This window comes from Balearica regulorum, chromosome W, assembly GCF_011004875.1.
Source record: "Balearica regulorum gibbericeps isolate bBalReg1 chromosome W, bBalReg1.pri, whole genome shotgun sequence".
Taxonomy (NCBI): domain Eukaryota; kingdom Metazoa; phylum Chordata; class Aves; order Gruiformes; family Gruidae; genus Balearica; species Balearica regulorum.
In genome coordinates this window covers 6,701,851-6,724,130 of record NC_046219.1, presented here as the reverse complement: position 1 = coordinate 6,724,130, position 22,280 = coordinate 6,701,851, and the positions used below count along the sequence as shown (strand labels likewise).

Genomic DNA, 22,280 nt, shown 5'->3' with positions numbered 1-22,280 from the left:
ATGGAGTGCACCCTCAGCAAGTTTGCCGACGACACCAAGCTGTGTGGTGTGGTCGACACGCTGGAGGGAAGGGATGCCATCCAGAGGGACCTTGACAGGCTGGAGAGGTGGGCCCGTGCGAACCACATGAAGTTCAACAAGGCCAAGTGCAAGGTCCTGCACGTGGGTTGGGGCAATCCCAAGCGCAGCTACAGTCTGGGCAGAGAATGGATTGAGAGCAGCCCTGAGGAGAAGGACTTGGGGGTGTTGATTGATGAAAACCTCAACATGAGCCAGCAATGCACTCTTGCAGCCCAGAAAGCCAACCGTGTCCTGGGCTGCATCAAAAACAGCATGACCACCAGGTCGAGGGAGGTGATGCTGCCCCTCTACTCCACTCTCATGTGACCCCACCTGGAGTACTGCATCCAGCTCTGGGGGCCCCAGTACAAGAGAGACATGGACCTGTTGGAGAGAGTCCAGAGGAGGGCCACGAAGCTGATCAGAGGGCTGGAGCACCTCTCCTATGAGGACAGGCTGAGAGAGTTGAGGGTTGTTCAGCCTGGAGAAGAGAAGGCTCCGGGGAGACCTAATTGCAGCCTTCCAGTACCTGAAGGGGGCCTACAGGAAAGATGGTGAGGGACTGTTCATCAGGGAGTGTAGTGACAGGACAAGGGGTAATGGGTTTAAGCTGAAGGAGGTTCGATTTAGATTAGATGTTAGGAAGAAATTCTTTACTGTGAGGGTGGTGAGGCACTGGAACAGGTTGCCCAGAGAGGTTGTGGATGCCCCATCCCTGGAAGTGTTTAAAGCCAGGCTGGATGAGGCTTTGGGCAACGTGGTCTAGTGGAGGGTGTCCCTGCCCATGGCAAGGGAGTGGGAACTAGATGATCTTTAAGGTCCCTTCCAACCCAAACCATTCCATGATTCTATGATTCTATTTCCTGAGGGAACTTTTTCATCCTATTTTCTCCCCCTGTATTGTTGAGGAGGGGCAGTGAGAGAGCAGCCGGCCAAGGTCAACCCATCACAAAGCCTAAAAGGCAGATTCCTCCATGTAGAGGTTGAAGGGGGTTGGTGGTTTAAAGAATGATAGTGACAGGGGTAGGAACAGGACGTTTTGGAGATGGGAAAGTCAGGGAATGTCTGGGGATCCAGTCACTTTGAGGGGGGAGGAATTTCAAGAGAAAAAGCCTTCTTTCTGAGCAATAAGAGGTTCTTGTGAGAAAAAGGATCTAGACTCCATTTTTTTCCTCACTTGGCAATAAAAGCGACAAAGAACTGGAACTCCTGCGTGCAAAGGGATGAAAATGTACAGAGCCTGTTGGATGCTGTGTGTGTGTGTGTGTGTGTGTGTTGGAAACCCAGTAACATCTATAAAGAGGTCATGGAGTAGACGTGAGCTTGGTTACCTTGGTCTTGCTAAACTTGATTAAAACAGAGCCTTAGAGAAGGCAATGCCTTGAGGATGTGAAGGGTAAAAGGACAATAAGTAAGGCTGGAGATGTAGTTCCTGACCCTTTTGTCGGGAAGGATTAGGACTGAATGTTGATTTGACTGAAGTGCAGGTACCAGTCCGTCTTCTGTAACTGAAATTTCAGTAGCAAAGGAGACCCAAAGCTGAGAATTGGGCACCAATGATGCTTTTGATACCGTCCAGGTGTCGCAGGAGAAGAGTCAGAGATCGCTCAGACCGATCTGATCTAGTAGTGAGTTTATTGAGTGCTAATCAGTACATTTAGGTATGTAAAATATCTAATAAGTACAGATGGATTGGCGGTCAATACTCTGCTATTTACTACGCTTAAAGTTAGTATGGGATACAAAGGTTATCGCGCAAGCTTACGATACGTATCTTAAATGTTGCATGCATGCAAAAAAAAGTCACTTGCCAACCCACCGATGCCTGGTGTCAGGTAAGGGATCTCGCAGCCTCAAGGGGTAACCTTGAGAGGCATCCCTATTCAAGGGGAGATCGCCACCGCGCAGCCAGCTGCTATGGAGGGAGAGCTCAACGGACCCTGATGGCTGCAGATATTGCTAGTGTAAAGTGGTTGACTCGTAGTCGGATTTTCTGCTGTGTTCATGCAGTTTTGGCCGCTTATCAGCCCAGTCTCCAGCCAAACCGGCTTGTTGGTTTTGGTGCTGGGTTCTCGGTGATAGCCTCGCACAATCGGATTAACTTTGGTTAGGCCTACTTGTCGAGCATCTGCCTGGACCAAAGTTCAGTTAGTTCAAAGAGGAGGAGTGCATCCGTCACACCAGGTTTCCCCTAGCAATGACCCCAGAGCTCTGAGGGTGGTAGTCAAGGGCATGGGGCCCCAGGTGGTGTTCTCCTCGGTCCTGCCAGTGAGGGGAAAGGGTGGGAGGAGGAGGGCACTGATAATGCAGGTCAATAATTGGTTATGGAGCTGGTGCTGGCGACAGGGTTTTGGGTTCTATGACCATGGGACCCTGTTTGTGGATCAGCGTCTGCTTGGGAGAGAGGGGATCCACCTCACTAAGCGGGGCAAAGGTATTTTTGCCAGTAGGATAGCCGATCTCATTAGGAGGGCTTTAAACTAAGAATGGGGGGGGGGGGGAGGGAGAGAGTAACCAGCAGCCCTGTGAGGGAGTGGCGGACAGGGTCACTGAGCAAAGGGCAGGGGGCGATGTGACAGGAAGGGATCACAAAATCAACAAAATGGGGCTTAAGCAGGGTCACCTCCAGCATTTGCATGTAAGCAAGGAAGTGCCTACAAGGCACTGTTGCGGGGAAATCCCCAAAACCCTTTCTAGGGAGTCAACATGCTGGGGTGCCTCTCTGAAGTGCCTGTACACAAACGCACGCAGTATGGGGAATAAGCATGAGGAGTGAGAGATGCGTGTGCAGTCGCAGGGCTACGATCTTGTTGGGATCACGGAGACGTGGTGGGATGGCTCCCGTGACTGGAGTGTTGCAATGGAGGGATAGGGGCTCTTTAGGAAGGACAGGCCGGGAAGATGAGGAGGGGGAGTGGCCCTTTTAAGTGAGAGAACAGCTGGAATGCATGGAGCCCTGCCTGGGAATGGCTGATGAGCCGACTGAGAGCTTATGGGTAAGGATTGAAGGAGAAGATGGGTAAGGGTGGCATTGTAGCAGGTGTCTGCTATAGGCCGCCCGACCAGGAAGAACAAGCGGATGAGGCCCTCTACAGACAGATAGGAGCAGCCTCGCGTTCGCCACAAAGGACTGTCCTGGTTTTGGCAGGGATAGAGTTAATTTTCTTTCTGGCAGCTGGATTAGGGCTGTGTTTGGGATTTAGGATGAGAATAATGTTGATAACACACTAATGTTTTTAGTTGTGGCCGAGTAGTCAAGGACTTTTCAGCTTCTCATCCTGCCCTGCTAACGAGAAGGCGGGGGGCACCCAAGAAGCTGGGAGGGGACACAGCCAGGACAGCTGACCCAAACTGACCAAAGAGATATTCCATACCATACAACGTCATGTTCCGTTTATAACTGGGGGGTGGGCTGAGAGGCGCGTCCGCTGGGGGCCTGGCGCGGCAGCCGGGGGTCTTGTGCAGCATCGACTTCGGAGTGATGGCGTTTATCTTCCCGATTAACTGTTACGTGTGATGGAGCCCTGTTTTCCTGGAGACGGCTGAATACCTGCCTGCCGATGGGAAGTGGTGAATGAATTCCTTGTCTTGTTTTGCTTGCGCATGTGGGCTGGGAGGCTGGGCGGCTGGGGGTCTTGTGTAGCATTGACCTCAGGTAGTAAGAAATGGTGCTGTTCATCACTTGTTTTGTTTGTATTATTATTATTATTTTCCTTCTTGTGTTTGTCCTATTACACTGTTTTTATCTCAACCCAGGAGTTCTCTCACTTTCACTCTTCCGATTCTCTCCCCCATCCCGGGGGTGTGGGGGGAGTGAGCGAGCGGCTGCGTGGTGCTTAGTTGCCAGCCGGGGCTAAACCCCGACAGGTATTAGCAATTGGAGATTCCCTACTGAGAGGCACCGAAGCACACATTTGCCGTCCAGACGGTTGCTCTAGGGAAGCCTGCTGCCTACCAGGAACTTGCATTCGTGGCGTCACCGAGAGGCTGCCGAGCCTGGTGAACCCTACAGATTATCATCGTATGCTCCTACTATTCCGTGTAGGGTCTGACGAGGCAATTTAGAACCCTCCAAAGAGGCTATATGTCCCTCGGAGCAATGTTAAAAGGATCAGGAGCACAGGTGGTGGTCTCCTCTATCCTCCCGGTCAGAGGAAGGGGTCCAGGAAGGAGGAGACGAATTGAACAGGTGAACGCCTGGTGGCGTAGCTGGTGCCATACGCAAGGTTTTGGCTTCTATGATCATGGATCTACCTTTGAGAAGCCGGGTCTGTTGGGAGCTGATGGATTCACCTGACCAAGCGGGGCAAGAGGGTCTTCGCCAACTAGCTGGCCAGATTTACAAGGAGGGCTTTAAACTAGACTCAGCGGGGGAAGGGGATGGAGTTTTGAGCAACAGAGAAGAGCCAGGGGCTGCTGATGCGTCAGGAACCAACACCTGAGAAATGCTGCAAAGGCTTTGGGCCTTGATCCTCCAAAAAGGTGACATGGTCGACAGCCCAACTGAAGTGCCTCTATACCAATGCACGCAGCACGGGTAACAAACAGGAAGAGTTGGAAGCCACTGTGCAGAAGGAGCAGAAGGGAGCTGGCAGCTCTTTAAGGACGTTTTTCTTAGAGCACAAGAGCTCTCGATTCCCATGCGTAAGAAATCCAGGCAAGGAAGGCAGGAGACCAGCATGGCTGAGTAAGGAAGGACCTTCTGGTCGAGCTGAAGCGCAGGAAGGAAACGCATAGGCAGTGGAAGCAGGGACATGCCTCCTGGGAAGAATATAGGGATGCTGCCCGGGTGTGTAGGGATGGGATCAGGAAAGCTAAGGCACGGCTGGAGCCGAATTTGGGAAGGGATGTGAAGAATCATCAGAAGGGCTTCTACAGGTGTGTTGGTCAGAAGAGGAAGACTAAAGAAAACGTACACCGCCCCCACCCCCCTCCGATAAATAAGAGAGGAGATCTAGTGACAACCGACATGAAGAAGGCTGAGGTACTCAACGATTTTTTTCCTCCGTTTTCACTGGCAATCGCTGTTCCCACACCCGTGATCTGGATGATGGGTAGACAGGCTGTACCCTCAGCGAGTTTGCTGATGATACAAAACTGGAAGGAGTGGCTGATACACCAGAGGGTTGTGCTGCCATCCAGAGGGACCTTGACAGGCTGGAGAAATGGGCAGGCAGGAGCCTGGTGCGGTTCAACAAGGGGAAGTGCAAAGTCCTGCACCTGGGGAGGAACAACCCCATGCACCAGTATATGCCGGAGGCCGACCGGCTGGAAAGCAGCTTTGCAGAAAAGGACGTGGGGGGCTCCTGGTGGACCCCAAGTTGAACACGAGCCGACAACGTGCCCTTGCCGCAAAGAAGGCTAAGGATATCCTTAGCCCGATATAGAGGAAAGCAGGGTTTATATATGCTACAATACAGTTGTGTAGACCAATCAAATTGCTCACTATCCCCGGGGGTGCAGGGGGCACCACAGACCACCCTTGGGCAGCTTTGGGGGCACTACCTATTTTTCTAAAAGCCTCCCACCCAGCTTAGCGCAAATCCTATCTTGATCTGCCCTCCAGCCCTCAAGCCACCAGTGCTGAACACACGCTTTGTGTTTTATGTTCTCCCCGGAGGCGTGCAGCTTAGAAACGTCTGCAACTGAAGCGGGGCTTTCAGGGAACAGTTTAGAGCAACTTCTGGCCTGCCCTGCCCCGGCAAAAGCAGTCATTTGACTGGAGGGAGCAGCACCAAAAAGCCACAAGCACGTTTGGGGTGGACTTGACTCGGTGCTAAATAACAATAAGTAGTACTTGTAGCTACAACAGCCTCTTCTGAGACCTCGTTGCCCGCCCACAGGGTCGCAGCACTACGCGGAGCAGATCCCTCCGCGGACTCGCCCAACGTCTTCTCCCTCCACCCCCAGGTCGGATCCCTCCGCGCCCCGAGGCCACGCAAACTCCCTGAGCCCCGGTAAGCACCAGGTCGACGAGGGCGGACCCGCCGAGGGGGCGGGGACAAGCGAAAACGACAGACGAGACAGCCAATCGAGACACGGGATCGGCCGGCGGCGATCTGGCGGCCCAATGGGCGCCGCGGAGGGCCTGGCCGAGTGGAGGAAGCGCGGGGGCGACAACGGGCGTTGTCGTGGCTGACGAGATTATTGGGGCGCGGGCTGCCCGGCCGGTGGCGCCACTGCTGTCTTCGGAGAGGTCACCGGCAAGGTGCTTCGCCGCCCACGTCATCTACGAGGACGAGGAGGTAGCCGCGGCTTTGCTCTGTGCGCGGTTCCTCTTCCCTTCCCCCCCTCCTCCCGCGCTCGCAGGCACCCTGAGCCGAGGACCCGTCGCGCGGTGCCCGGGAGCGCGGCAGGGCGAGTGGCGGCGTTGCTGCGGGTCGGTGGAGGGATGGGGGACGGACGGGGCCTCTCTGGGTTGTGGCGCTCTCTACTGCACCATCCCTAAAGCATCGCGCTTCTTCAGTGCTTCCTCCCCCCTTCCCTCCCCCCTCCCCTCCCCCCCGGCTGCCGCGGCGCATACTGGGTTGCTGGCGCTTTCCGGCTCGCCTCGGTTCGCAGCCCCACCGTGTCGTGCGCGTGCGTGCGTAGAGGAGGGCCTGTGACGGTAACGCGCTTGGTGGCAACCGCAGACGTTTGCCGCGCGATATCCCTTTGGCACTGCAAGTCGCGCACAGTTTGCTGCCGAGGGGTGGGAGTGGTCCTACCTCGTGTAGGATGCTAGTCTTGAAGCCTTAGATTAAGCACATGCAGTCAGTCTCCTCGGGGATTCTGGGCTCTCTGTGTGTGTGTGTAAATGGCGAGCGTCTGAGTAGTGACCGTAATGAGTGAGTTCCGCATAGGAGACGCGCAGGTCTTGATGTGCCTCGTGGTAGCTTTATAGAGATTTCACAGCTCTGCTGGGCTAGGCTTTGCTTCTGAGCCCCCAAACTTGGATTATTAAAGCAAAGAGTTACAGCTTTTCTTATTTTTCTTGCAATGAAATCTAGGAACCGGTCATCCTGCAGGCTGTAAAAGCTTCCCAGACCTTGTTTCTGTGGTGAAGCGGGACTGTGATAACAGCATGCTTGCAAGGTTCACGGATGCTGGTGCACCACAAAGTGCTAGGAACTAGAGCGAGCAGCTTAGACCGTGGGGGGAAAAAATGCAGCCGTTGCCTACAGGATGTTAACTTTAAGTTAGTATCCCGTATAATTTTTTTTTTTTTTTTTATTAAAATGCTGAAGACTAGCAGTTAGGGAAGTCTTCTGCTTTTGAAGGTAGGGTTTATGTGCAATATAGAAGACAGGCTCGTACTATGCACTTGCAGGCTTCCTGTGATTATGCTTTTGCTCAATACTTGAGTTCCCTGTACCATGGAAGATGAATGGCCACTGATCTTCCACTTCACTAAATTCTTTGCTGATTCAGTTAGGCCGTTTGCCTCCTGCCTCTGTGGACCGCATCAAATAGGAAAAACTGCTTAGGAAATGATGAACCCAAATTAAAACATACGGCAGGTCGCTAATCTGAAGTACTGGCCCGTCTCCTTGCCCCCATCGTCTTGCGTGCTGAATCCCGCTTCTGGAAGGGGCTCTGTAAATATGTTGTCGTTTCTGTATAGAAAGTATTAATAGCACGGAAGAAAAATCAATTTTTTGGCTTGTGTTTGGGGTGCCTGGTAATCTGCTTCTGTACGAGTTCAGTGGGGCATGTTGATTTGCTTAAGCTCTTCCCTTTCTCTGAAGTTTTAACTGTTTGCTCTTCCTCCAGTGCCTTGCGTTCCGTGATCTTTCACCCCAAGCTCCGATGCTTTTCCTAGTCGCGCCTAAGGAGCCAATTATCAGGTTATCTGAAGCAGAAGATTCTGGTGAATCTGTAAGTACTGTGGAAGCTTTCTGTACGCTAAACTGTACCTGTAATTAGTTCCTAGTTTACTGGGTTCTTTCCCATCCCCTCTTTTCCTCTTGACAGGGCACTGTAGGCTAGTTTGGGTTTTCTGGCGCTATAATCTTTTGCCTCTAGCTTGTAATGGAATTGAGCTTTCTGACTAAAAGTAGCGATATAAAGCAATGCTCATCCCTGGGTACGTACTTCTGGCGCAAAATGCGGTGTCGCTTTGGAGCGCAGCCTGATGCCAATTGTCGTGGTTTAGAGTGAGAGTAGTAGTACTTCTTCTAATACGGAGAAGAGGGCTTGGGGTTTTTGGCAGGTCAGGGGTGAGGAAGGGCAAAGCTGGTTGAGAGGTGCTGGATGCTTCGCTTTTAGCTGTAAAAGTCAAGTTCAAAGACTTTGTAAACCCACGCAAAATGCAGCCTAAAGTTTATTTCCCACCGGAATTGCTTATGTTGCCTGAAGATATAAATGGGGGCTTTGACCCGGAGACAGACTTAGCTTCCGTGGCTGTTTTGTAGTCTGTTACTGTCTGGCTTGGAAAAAATTGCATAGCGTGCTTCCCCCCTCCCCCCCCCCTTATAGCATGCATAATCGGTCTCTGTAGCTTTGCTTGGAAAATGTCAGCGGCAGGCGGACAGACAGTAATTTGAAGCGCAACGGTTGAATTGCTAGGAATTGGCTAACTGGTTTCTCTGGGTGGTTCTCTGCTCTCATTCCTTCCCTTCCTGCCCTCTCCCCTCTTTGTGTGTGGCTTTTAATTTTATTTATTTATGGTTTTGTACTTCCTTCTCCAGCTTCTTGGGCATTTAATGATTGTTGGCAAGAAGCGTGCTGCTCACCTGGGGGGCCTGACCAATGGATTCCGGATGGTTGTGGATGAAGGGCCCGAGGGTGGGCAGTCTGTCTTATCACGTACATCTACGTATTCTGGGTGGCCGTCGGTTGGGCTGGCCGCCTGACTAAGATTTTGGCACCACAAGAGTTGCTGCACGTGTACAAATCGCCACTGAATGGATTTCATCTGTTGCCCGTCAATCTAGCCGCTGTTGATGTCTAATATTTTGTGACACGTGTCTGTGGAAGGTAATGAAAGCTTTGAGCAGCAGTTGCACAATAAAGATTTAGCATGGGGATATCACCTCTGTCTTGTGTGTCTCACTGAGGGAAATAGTTCTGTAAGATAAAATGGTGTCTCCCCGGAGTGGGATGTATGTGGAACGTTTCAGTCTGTTAACGGTGTTCTATGGATAGATAGTGATTTGCCCGGTCATTTGCAGCGTGACGCTGGAACCGCTTAGCGGTCTCCTGCGTCTTGTAGGAAGCAAACTCTTAGCTTTTTGGAAGTGGTACGCAAGTGTATAGCAGCAGCCTACGCTGGCTTTACAAAACTTTAGAAAATACTGTACGTGACGCTACAGGCATGCCATACAAGGGTGGTTTTGGCAGAACCCTGCAATGTGTTGGAAGCATCCGACTCCTGTTGGAGCACTTTATCAATGGCTGTGTGGTAAGGCCCCGTTGATGTCCCTTTTCTGGTGAGGAGGGACGTGGTAGGAGAAAACAGTGGGTCTGAATGGCAGCTGTGGTGGTTCCATAGCATAGTGGAATATCTCTTTTGTTAAATTTGGGTCAGCTGTCCTGGCTCTGTCCCCTCCCGACCTCTTGCCCACCCCCAGCTTACTGGACTTGGGGGGCGGGGGGGTTGGAGAGATGGCCTCCATGCTGTGGGAGCACTGCTCGGCAGTAGCCAAAACATCGGTGTGTTATCAACGCCCTTCTAGCTACAACTACAAAGCACAGCACTCTGAGGGCTGCTATGGGGAAAGTTAACTCCATCCCAGCCAGACCCAAACCAAAGCTACGTCACAGGGAGACAGCAAACTTCATCTTTCTTTAACAGCTATTAAAAAAGGGAGATGGGCAAGGGAAAGCAGGGCGATCCTTTGTTGCCCTTGAACGTGATGTTACTGAGGCAGTGGAGGCGCCCGCTGGGAGGCGTCTTCATCTCTTCTATATCCCCAAGCCATCAGGTGAAGTTTGGTGACGCGGGCGTGTAAGTAACCTGAGGACTTCACCTTTATTTAATCTTCCCGAGGAGGAGATGGAAATGATTTACCTGAAGTAGATGGAAACTGGCACGTGATGTTTCCTTGAAACTGCCCTGCTGCAGTGTTTGCTTCCTGAATGACTGAGCTAGGTAACATCTATTGTTCTGTCTGTGTAAACTCCCTAAGGCATCACGAAGGCGCTCCCGCTTCTGGGGGTGGGGGAATTTTGAAGCAGCTAGGTATGGCTTACACATTCCGAGAGACTGGGTGATTACCATGGGTTTTACAAGTCTGTGGTGCTGTATTGGGTCTGGCTGAGATGGAGTTAATTTTCCCCATAGCAGCCCTCCTAGTGCTGTGCTGTGTCTTGGTAGCTAGCAAGGTGTTGATAACACACCAGTGTTTTGGCTATTACTGAGCAGTGCTGGCACACATCGAGGCCGTCTCTCCAACATTTCTCCCCCCACTCAGCAGTAGGCTGGGGGTGGGCAAGATCTTGGGAGGGGACACAGCCAGGACAGCTGACCCAAACTGACCAAAGGGATATTCCATACCATATGACGTCTGCTCAGCAATAAGAAGCTGGCAGATAGGGGGAGGAAGCGGGGGGGCGTTCGTTCTTTTTTACGACGTTTGTCTTGCGGAGCCACCGCTACGCGTGCTGAAGCCCTGCTTCCCGGGAAGTGGCCGGACATCGCCTGCTGATGGGAAGTAGAGGATAATCTTTTGGTTTTGCTTTGCTCCCGTGGGCGGGGGGAGCTATTTTGTGGGGAGGATGAAGGAGCTTGGGAGCATGCTAGCACAAGCAATGGTTATGTGCCTTGCCCTGGCATTTCTGTTATTGCTGTGCTGGGGGAGCTATCTTGTGGAGACGATGGGGGAATACATCTCTCCCCCCCTACCCGGGATGGATGTGGATGGTTTTTAATATGCAGGCTCCCAAGGTCCTTGTTCAAGATATCCATTGAAGGAAGATCTTGTGAACTCCCCAGGAAAGTGGACTACCGCAGATGAAGGCATCCAGTACCTGAGAGAATTAGCAGCGCTGGGAGTCATCCATAGCGATCTAGATGATGAGGAGGCCTCCAAAGATCTGGAGGATGTCCTGTGCACGCGCGCCACGTGGAGGAAGGTGATTCAAAGTGCCCCAGCGTCCTAGTCTAACAGCTTGGCAGCGATGTATTGCCCGGATATGGACACACGAACTGTGGAGAGAGTGTCACCTTGGCTCCAAAACTTTGAGGAAAATCTCTGTACCTCCTCCTCCTCCTCCCTACGGGCCAGTGCATTGGCTATCAGGGGCACCCCAAGAAATCGGTCCTCTCCTGCCCCGGTCAGAGGGAAAGGGAGCCCCAGGCGTATGCCGCGTGGTGCGCTCTGGTTCTTCCTGCGTGGCCAAGGGGAGGACATGAGGAAGTGGGATGGTGAACCCACCTTTAAGCTGGAAGCCTGTGTACGCAAACCGAGAGGGAAGACAGCTGTTAAGAAGGGGTCACCCAAGAAGGCTGTCTGTGTAGTTGCTGCAGAGCCACAAGGTGGCAGTCGGCGCTCTCCCAGACGTAGAACTAAAATCACCTCCCTTGATCCTGGTGAGGGGACTTCTGGTCTGGCACTGTGAGGGTCGGACAGTGAATACTCTGACCAGGAACAGGAATAGAGGGTCCCTGCCTTTGGCCAGGAGGAGGAAAGGGATGACCAGGTATACTGGACTGTGTGGATGCGATGGCCTGTCACGTCAGACCCACAGAAGTACAAGTCTTGGGTAGACACTGGTGCACAGTGTACGCTGGTAGCATCAGGGTATAGGGGCACAGAACCCACCTGGATCTCTGGAGTGACAGGGGCATGTGAAGAATTGTCTGTATTGGAGGCTGAGGTGAGCTTAACAGGGGACAAGTGGGAGAAGCACCCCATTGTGACCGGCCCAGAGGCCCCTTGTATCCTTGGCATAGATTACCTCAGGAGAGGGTACTTGAAGGACCCAAAGGGGTACCGATGGGCTTTTGGTGTAGCCACCGTGAACGCAGAGAAGATCAAACAGCTATCTACCCTGTCTGGTCTCTCGGAAGACCCCTTTGTTGTGGGATTGGTGCGAGTTGAAGAAGAACAGGTGCCAATTGCTACCAAGACAGTGCACTGGCGGCAATATCGCACAAAGCGAGACTCCCTGGCTCCCATCCATGAGCTGATTCATCAGCTGCAGAGCCAGGGAGTCATCAGCAAGACTCACTCACCTTTTCATAGTCCCATATGGCCAGTGCAAAAGTCTGATGGAGGGTGGAGGTTAACAGTAGACTATCGTGGCCTGAACAAAGCGATGCCACCACTGAGTGCCGCTGTACCAGACATGGTTAGAGCTCCCATATGAACTGGAGTCAAAAGCAGCCAAGCGGTATGCCGCAACTGACATCGCCAATGCGTTCCCCTCAATTCCTTTGGCAGCCGAATGCAGGCCACAGTTTGCTTTCACGTGGAGGGGTGTCCAATACACCTGGAATCGACTGCCCCAGGGGTGGAAGCACAGTCCTACCATTTGTCATGGACTAATCCAAACTGCACTGGAAAAGGGTGATGCCCCTGAACCTCTGCAATACATTGATGGCATCGTTGTGTGGGGCAATAAGGCAGGAGAAGCGTTTGAGAAGGGAAGAAGAGTAATTCAGACCTGCGCAGGAGATCCAGTCCTTGGGAATAAAATGGCAGGATGGACGCCGTCATGTGCCTATGGATGTGGTCAACAAGATAGCAACTCTGTCTCCACCAGCTACCAAGAAGGAAACACAAGCCTTCCTGGGCCTCGTGGGGTTCTGGAGAATGCATGTTCCAGGTTATAGTCAGCTTGTGAGCCCTCTCTATCGAGTAACCCGAAGGAAGAACTATTTTGAGTGGGGCCTTGGGCAACAACAAGCCTTTGAGCATATCAAACAGGCGATAGCTTGTGTGGTAGCTCTTGGGCCTGTCCGGGCAGGACCAGCTGTGCAAAATGTACTCTACACTGCAGCTGGGGAGCATGGTCTCACCTGGAGCCTCTGGCAGAAAAGAGCAGGAGGAACCCGAGGTTGACCATTAGGGTTTTGGAGCCGGGGGTATCGAGGATCAGAAGCCCACTACACCCCAACAGAAAAAGAGATACTAGCAGCCTACAAGGGGATTTGAGCCGCTTCAGAAGTTGTCGGTACAGAAGCATCTCTCCTCTTGGCACCGCGATTGCCCGTGCTACGCTGGACGTTGAAAGGAAATCTCGCCTCTACGCATCACTTACCCACTCACTCCACGTAGCGCTGGTTAGCATTGATTACGCAACGGGCTCGACTGGGGAAACCCAACCACCCAGGAATCCTGGAAGAGATCGTGGACTGGCCAGAAGGTAGAGATTTTGGAGCGCTGCCTGAGGAGGTAGCTCGTGCCCAAGAGGCACCGCCATGTAACGAGTTACCAGAAGATGAAAGGCGTTATGCTCTGTTTACTGATGGATCCTGTCGTGTTGTAGGAAACCATCGGAAGCGGAAAGCTGCTGTGTGGAGCGCCACACGACAAGTTGTTGAGGCCACTGAAGGAGAAGGTGAGTCAAGTCAGTTTGCAGAAGTGAAAGCCGTTCAGCTAGCCCTAAAGATTGCTGAACGAGAAAAGTGGCCGGTACTCTATCTCTATGCTGACTCATGGATGGTGGCTAACACCCTATGGGGGTGGCTACAGCAGTGGAAGAAGACCAAGCGGCAGCGCAGGGGTGAACCCATCTGGGCTGCTGAGTTGTGGCAGGACATCGCTGCCCGGGTGGAAAACGTGCCTCTAAAGGTACGTCACGCAGACGCTCGCATATCCGAAAGCCGTGCCGCTGAAGAACATCAAAACAATGAACAGGTAGACGAGGCTGCCAAAATTGAAGTAGCTCAGGTGGGCCTGGACTGGGAGCGTAAGGGTGAGCTATTTGTAGCTGGATGGGCCCATGAAACATCAGGACATCTAGGGAGAGATGCAACATACAGATGGGCTCGTGATCGAGGGGTGGACCTGACCATGGAGGCCATCACACAGGTCATTCATGAATGTGAAATGTGTGCTGCAATCAAGCGAGCGACACGAGTAAAATCTCCCTGGAATAGAGGGCGGTGGCTGGGTTTTCGATATGGCGAGGCCTAGCAACTTGACTATATTGGGCACTGCCACGAAGGCGCCAAGGCAAGTGCTACATACTTACCGTGGTGGAAGCAGCTACTGGGTGGCTAGAGACATTTCCTGTAAACCATGCCACTGCCCGAAACACCATCCTAGGCCTTGAAAGGCAAATGTTATGGCGACACGGTACCCCAGAAAGGATTGAATTGGACAACGAGACTCATTTTGGAAATAACCTCATAAGCTCCTGGGCAAAGAAACACGGCATTGAGTGGGTGTATCGCGTCGCCTATCACCCACAAGCCTCTGGAAAGACTGAGAGATATAATGGACTGTTAAAGTCTATGTTGAGGGTATTGGGCCATGGGGCATGGAAGCACTGGGATATGAATTTAGCAGAAGCCACTTGGCTGGTTAACACCAGAGGATCTGCTAACCGTCCTGGTCCTGCCCAAACAAAACCCCTACGTACTGTGGGAGGAGATAAGGTCCCCGTAAGTGCACGTGGGGAAGTGGCGGGGGAAGGCGGTGTGGATTGCTCCCCCCATGGGAAAAGGCAAACCCATTCCTGGGATTGTCTTTGCTCAAGGACCTGGGTGTGCTTGGTGGGTGATGCGGAAGGATGGGGAGACCCGGTGTGTGCCTCAAGGAGATTTAACGTTGGGGGAAAAATAATCTATAACGTGTGTTGTGTGTTGCGTGTTGTAGGAAGTAACGTAGCAGGAATGACCTGAACGGACAAAGAGTGAGTTTTGCAAGGAGCCAGACGAGTGCAACAATGACCCAAAGCAAGCCGGTGTTGGTGCCCGACAATTGAACATACTGCTTCTCCTGTCCTGAACACCCATCCTGACGGATTGGGCCCAAGTCATAGGCTGTTAGTGAACATCTGGAGGAGCGGAGGAAGCCCATGGAACGGGAGAGTAACATCTATCTGTTAAAGGACTGGGGATAGTGGTTAATGAGAGCTAAATACAATGGAGTGGTTATAAGATATGTATACACGTATTAAAGCATGCGGGACTTGAGCATGACGCAAATGGTATGGCATAAGGGGTGGAGATTGTCATGGGTCTGGCTGAGATGGAGTTACTTCTCCCCATAGCAGCCCTCCTAGTGCTGTGCTGTGTCTTGGTAGCTAGCAAGGTGCTGATAACACACCAGTGTTTTGGCTATTACTGAGCCAAACTAATTAATTAATAATTAATACCGTTGGCGTATTATGTGTTTTGTGGAATTCGGTCTCGTCCTGGTTTAAGAGAAGACAACTTTTGGGTGAGGCGATACTGAAACGTGCCCTGAGGCAGCCGGTCCCTGGGTGGCAGGGTGTGTGGAAGGATTTGGGCAGGTGCCTAGGATGGCTATCACCTCCCATAACCTGGGACGTGACACCTGAACAGGCAAGCAACCCTGGCAAAGTGACGCGCCACCTGATAGAAGGGTGCCTTGCCTACCCCAATGAAAACCAACAGCTTCTAGCACTGTGCTGGGGCCTGGCCTGTGCCTATCGAGCCACAGTGCAGTACTCTCAGAGGACTGTGGTCGAGGCCGGGACCCAAACTGCATCTGAGCACGCCCTGGTTGAGATAGGGACCCAAACAGCAGCTACGGTAATTGCCCCAGTAGTAAAGAAGAAACAGTGGACCAGGAGGTCGACGGGTCCATATCGTTGATTAGTAAGGGAGGAGGAAGGAGAGGAGGAAAGGTTTGATCAGGAAGCTGGTCCTTCAGCAAAGAAGCGGGAGGAAGGAGTGAGAGAAATCAGACAGGAAGCAGAAACTACCCGGTCCCTGACCTCATCAGAACTTCGAGATATGCGGAAAGATTACAGCCGCCAGCCAGGTGAGCGGATGGCTACCTGGCTGCTCCGCTCCTGGGATAATGGGGCTGACAGTCAGCAACTGGAAGGTTGGGAGCAAATGGGAGCAATGTCACGTTCACAAGCCCTGGTCCTTATGGGGGACTTCAACCACCCCAACATCTGTTGGAGGGGCAACACAGCAGGGCACAAGCGATCCAGGAAGTTCCTGGAATGTGTTGATGACAACGTCCTCCTCCAAGCGATAGAGAAGCAGCGAGGAGGGCGCACAGCAAGCTCGCTACCCTGGACTTCAGGAGAGCAGACTTTGGCCTCTTCAGGGACCTGCTTGGTAGAATACCATGGGACAAAGCCCTGGAGGGAAGAGGGGCCCAATACAGCTGGCTAGGATTCAAGGGTCACCTCCTCCAAGCTCAGGAGCGATGCATCCCAACAAAGAGGAACTCGGGCAAAAATGCCAAGAGGCCTGCATGGATAAACAAGGAGCTCCTGGGCAATGCAAACAAAACCAGGAAGCCTATAGAGGCTGGAAGCAAGGGCAGGTAGCCTGGGAGGAATACAGAGAAACTGTCTGCGTAGCCAGGGATAAGATTAGGAAAGCTAAAGGATTTGACGGATGGACCACTCGGTGGATAAAATGAATTGGCTGGATGGTCACCCTCAAAGAGTTGTGGTCAATGGCTCAATGTCCAAGTGGAGACCAGTGACGAGTGGCATTTCTCAGGGGTTGGTACTGGGACCGGCACTGTTCAACATCTTTGTCGGCAACGAGGACAGTGGGATGGAGTGCACCCTCAGCAAGTTTGCCGACGACACTAAGCTGTGTGGTGTGGTCGACACGCTGGAGGGAAGGGATGCCATCCAGAGGGACCTTGACAGGCTGGAGAGTTGAGCCTGTGCGAACCGCATGAAGTTCAACAAGGCCAAGTGCAAGGTCCTGCACGTGGGTTGGGGCAATCCCAAGCGCAGCTACAGGCTGGGCAGGGAATGGATTGAGAGCAGCCCTGAGGAGAAGGACTTGGGGGTGTTGATTGATGAAAACCTCAACATGAGCCGGCAGTGTGCGCCTGCAGCCCAGAAAGCCAACCATGTCCTGGGCTGCATCAAAAACAGCATGACCACCAGGTCGAGGGAGGTGATGCTGCCCCTCTACTCCACTCTCATGTGACCCCACCTGGGGTACTGCATCCAGCTCTGGGGGCCCCAGTACAGGAGAGACATGGACCTGTTGGAGAGTGTGTTGGTTTTGTGTGGCAAGGTTTTGGTAGCGGCGGGGGCTACAGGGGTGGCTTCTGTGAGAAGCTGCTAGAAGCTTCCCCTGTGTCTGACAGGGCCAATGCCAGCCGGCTCCAAGACGGACCCGCCGCTGGCCAAGGCCAAGCCAATCAGCGCCTCTGTGATAACATATTTAAGAAAGAGAAAAACAGTTAGAGAGAGCTTTTTGCAGCCAGAGAGAGGAGTGAGAAGATGTAAGAACATCTGCAGACACCAAGGTCAGTGCAGAAGGAGGGGGAGGAGGTGCTCCAGGCTCCGGAGCAAGATTCCCCTGCAGCCCGTGGTGAAGACCATGGTGAAGCAGGCTGTCCCCCTGCAGCCCATGGAGGGAGGATGAGGGGGTGTAGCGATTCCACCTGCAGCCCGTGGAGGACCCCATGCTGGAGCAGGTGGAGACACCTGAAGGAGGCTGTGACCCCGTGGGAAGCCTGCGCTGGAGCAAGCTCCTGGCAGGACCTGTGGATCCGTGGAGAGAGGAGCCCACGCCAGAGCAGGTTTGCTGGCAGGACTTGTGACCCCGTGGGGGACCCACGCTGGAGCAGTTTGCTCCTGAAGGTCTGCACCCCGTGGAGGAGACTCACGTTGGAGAAGGCCGTGAAGGACTGTCTCCCGTGAGAGGGACCCCACGCTGGACCGGGGGAACAATGAGTCCTCCCCCTGAGGAGGAAGAAGCGGCAGAAACACCGTGTGATGAACTGACCGTAACCCCCACTCCCTGTCCCCCTGTGCCGCTGAGGGGGGCGGAGGTTGAAGCCGGGAGTGAAGTTGAGCCCGGGAAGATGGGAGGGGTGGGGGGAGGTGTTTTTTAAGATTTGATTTTATTTCTCATTCCTCTACTCTGTTTTGCTTAGTAATAAATTAGATGAATTTCCTCTCTAAGTTCGGTCTGTTTTGCTCGTGATGATAATTAGAGAATGACCTCTCCCTGTCCTTATCTCGACCCATAAGTTTTCTTTCATTGTACCTTTTCTCCCCTGTCTAATGAAACAGGGGAGTGATAGAGCGGCTCTGGTGGGCACCTGGCCCTCAGCCAGGGTCAACCCACCACAGAGAGAGTCCAGAGGAGGGCCACCAAGATGATCAGAGGGCTGGAGCCCCTCTCCTATGAGGACAGGCTGAGAGAGTTGGGATTCAGCCTGGATAGGAGAAGGCTCCGGGGAGACCTAATTGCAGCCTTCCAGTACCTGAAGGGGGCCTACAGGAAAGATGGTGAGGGACTGTTCATCAGGGAGTGTAGTGACAGGACAAGGGGTAATGGGTTTATGCTGAAGGAGGTTTGATTTAGATTAGATGTTAGGAAGAAATTCTTTACTGTGAGGGTGGTGAGGCACTGGAACAGGTTGCCCAGAGAGGTTGTGGAGGCCCCATCCCTGGAAGTGTTTAAAGCCAGGCTGGATGGGGCTTTGGGCAACCTGGTCTAGTGGAGGGTGTCCCTGCCCATGGCAAGGGAATGGGAACTAGATGATCTTTAAGGTCCCTTCCAACCCAAACTGTAGCCAAAAAGAAAGGCCTGTAACGAAGGCCTGCTTATATTATACATAATAGGAAAATGTAGCCAAGAAGAAAGGCCTGTAATGAAGGCCTGCTTGTATTATATGTGATAAGAAACTATTCATTATTACTTTAGGTAGAAGGCTAACAATTCTTAGAATGAGCACCTGCTACACATCATGAGAAAAAGGAGGAGCTACAAGACACTTCAAGGTCCTTATGTACATACTTTGCAGAAAGGGAGGACATTAATTGCCTCCAGCAACATCCTTATCTTTCTGAGGCATATAGCAAACAATTACCAACACCGAAATACTGAGAAACTAGGGGAAAGGTAATTTGGGCCAGGGTTCCCACGACCACCGACCCATAAGCCCCCTACCCAAATTATACCACCTACTCAAAAGATAGAGGCGGAGAACAGAACCGAGCATGCGTTCTAGTTTGCATACTAGGCGAAGAAATATGAACCAATTATTGGAACGGGGAGTGTACCACTTTGTAATCTTTGTAACATTTGTGTATAAATATGACAAGAGAACCAGCATTAGGTGTGCCTGATTTGAGGAACTATCCTCCTGACACCCAGCGCTGCAATAAAGGAAATGCCTGCTTCTTAATGCTAAATTAGTGTTAAGGAGTTTTCTTTCATTCCCGAATTTCGGTGACAGTTTTGGCGACCCAGATGGGACAAGGCTTTTGAATCTCAACGGATCCGTGGGATCATAGGACCTCCAGCCGGCACCGAGGGATTCTCGGGGAGACCCTTCGATCCCCCGGACTGAAGAGTTCTGAGCACGTTCCCTGGGACAGGTAAAAGGCATTTCTCTTACTTTTAATTGTGATTTAAGATTTTGGGTTAGAGGCCCCCTTAGCCTTCAAGTAAGCCGTGGCGTGAGCTACGCGAGGGGCTATTGTACTGCAACTTAAGAATTTTGAAAAGAACTTTTGAAAGGTATTGATCAATCAAGAATTTGTGTTTTAATTGTTTTGTGTTGCTTTTGTCACCTTTGTCATTTGTCAATTTTTGTTTTGTGTTTTTTTGTGGTATTGTTTTGTGTTACTTTTGTCATTTGTCAATTTTTGTTCTGTGGATTTTGTGGTATTTGCGTTACAATGGGTAACAAACCTTCGGTGGATGGGGGAATAGTAAAGAAATCTCCCCTAGGGTGCATTTTAAAACGTTGGAAACAAATAGGAGGGGACCCTCTTATAAAAAGACAACTAATTTAGTATTATAATCACTGGTGGTCGATATATAAATTGGATGATCAGGAAAAATGGCCCAAGAATAAGAATTTGTAATATAATACAATATTACAATTGATGTTGTTTTGTAGAAGGGAGAAGAAATGGGATGAGGTACCTTATGTTGATTTGGTTGGTTTTTTTTCACCTTGCGAAATCATCCTGAGTGGCTGAAGGACTGTGGGTTTACCCTGCAAGACCCCCTGGCATCAGCATTAGAAAAGCAGAAAAAGGTAGCAGGAGGCTGTGAAGGTGTTGCTCTGCGTGTAGTACGGGGCAACGGTGTTTGAAGTGCGAGTGTGATGAGGAGGATGATTTGGAATTAATGAAAGATGTTGGAAGTTGCATGGATGGTTTTTGATAACAGGGAGAAAGGGAAGGAAGTTAGAGAAGAGCAACGAGAAAACAAAAGAGAGCGGAGACAGGCAGGGAGAGACAGGGAAAGAGAGGGTAACCTGAGAGCTGTGCTGCAGGGAGCGTCAGCAAACAGTAACTTCAGGGGAGGACGGCAATACTGTGGGGGAGAGGCGGGGCCCCTCCAGCACAAAATACCAGGAATACCTTAGGAGATCATCAGTGTGCCTATTGTAAAGAACTGGGACATTGGAAATGGGATTGTCAGAAATTTAAGGACCGTTTTAGGGGTCCTATGCCTATCAGTCCAGAGGTTCTGGAGGAGGCACGATACAATCAAGAAGCAGCTCCCTTTCCACGTCAGTTCCCCTTAACTAAGTCCTGAAGGGGACCGGGGGAAACCTCCCCAGCAGAACCCCTGGTTACAGTAGAGCTGGGAAAAAGGAAAATAGATTTTCTTGTAGATACTGGGGCGACTTATTCTGTTAAATACTTGTCAAAGAACATTGAGCGATGATACAGTAAACATTGTGAATGCCACAGGGAAAGCGGAACAGCGTGCCTTTTTCCATCCTTTAAATTTTAAGCTCAGAAAACAAAGGGTAACTCACCAATTTTTATATATGCCTGAATGTCCTATACCACTCTTGGGACGGCACCTATTGAGTAAATTGGAAATGCAGATCACCTTTAAAGATGGGGAAGTTCAATTATTAATCCCTGAATCTAAAGCCATCAAGGCAAGAGTTTTTATGTTGCAGGAACAACCTAAGACTAACCAAGGAATTCCCGAGGAGGTGGAGAATGCAGTGACGCCTTTGGTATGGACTAGTGAGGTTCCAGGTAGATCCAGAAGAGCGGAACCAGTAAGAATTATCCTTAAACCTAGAACAAATCCGGTAAGACAAAAACAATACCCATTGAGGATAGAGGCCAAAAAGGGATTAGAAAAGTTAATACTCATCTTTATAGAATATGAGTTGCTCACATAATGCGAATCAGAATTTAACACCCCAACCTTACTCGTTAAAAAAGCCAGGGGGTGAGGAATACAGGTTAGTACAAGATTTACAAGCTGTGAACCAAATAGCGCAGGACATTCACCCGGTGGTGGCAAACCCCTATACATTACTTACAGCCCTCAAAGATAAACATGAATGGTTCACAGTCCTAGATTTAAAGGATGCCTTCTTTTGTATACCTCTCGAAAAACAGAGTCAGGCTATTTTTGCCTTTGAATGGGAGAGCCCAACCACTGGATGAAAAACTCAGCTAACCTGGACTGTGTTGCCTCAAGGATTCAAAATCGTCCAACAATCTGTGGAAACCAGTTAGCTAAAGAATTAGAAATATGGAGAAGAGACCATCCTGGAGGAGTTATGCTGCAATATGTGGATGATATCCTATTAGCAGCAGAAACCTGGGAGGAGTGTATACAAATGACTGTTGAACTTCTTAGGACAAGAAGGATGCAAAGTGTCCAAGAAGGCGGCACAGATTGCAAAACCAATGGTCACTTACCTGGGATTTGAGATTTTACAGGGCCAGCGGAGATTGGGAACAGATCGGAAAGAGGCTATTTGTCAGATCCCAGAACCGAAGACAGCAAGAGATCTGAGGGCTTTCCTGGGAACGGCTGGATGGTGTCATCTGTGGATATCCAACTATGGCCTGCTGGTAAGACCTCTTTACAACATGAATGCGGCAGGCTTTTTGGAGCCTTAAAAAAAAAAAAAAAAAAAAAAAAGGCTTTGATGATGGTGCCTGCACTAGGGCTGCCGGACTTATCTAAGCCCTTCGAACTATTTGCATATGAAAGGCAACATCTCCTTTGGGAGTATTAGCCCAGAAGACTGGGGACCGGAAAAGACCAGTCGGGTATTTCTCTAAGCAACTGGACCCTGTAAGTAAGGGATGGCCAGGATGTTTGCGAGCCGTAGCGGCCACCATCCTATTAATACAGGAAGCCAGGAAATTAACCATGGGGCAAAAAA

At 51.3% G+C, this 22,280-nt stretch overlaps 1 protein-coding gene across 1 annotated transcript in view; it reads left to right on the top strand.

Annotated features, from left to right (window-relative positions):
* The first annotated feature begins 6,194 nt into the window (after positions 1–6,194).
* The window catches only part of LOC142599207 (adenosine 5'-monophosphoramidase HINT1-like), a 28,452-nt gene continuing 12,366 nt past the window's right edge, over positions 6,195–22,280 (top strand). The window contains 2 exon segments of the mRNA XM_075739135.1: positions 6,195–6,305; positions 7,813–7,917. Coding sequence (XP_075595250.1) covers positions 7,849–7,917 — 69 coding nt within the window. The 5' untranslated portion in view covers positions 6,195–6,305; positions 7,813–7,848.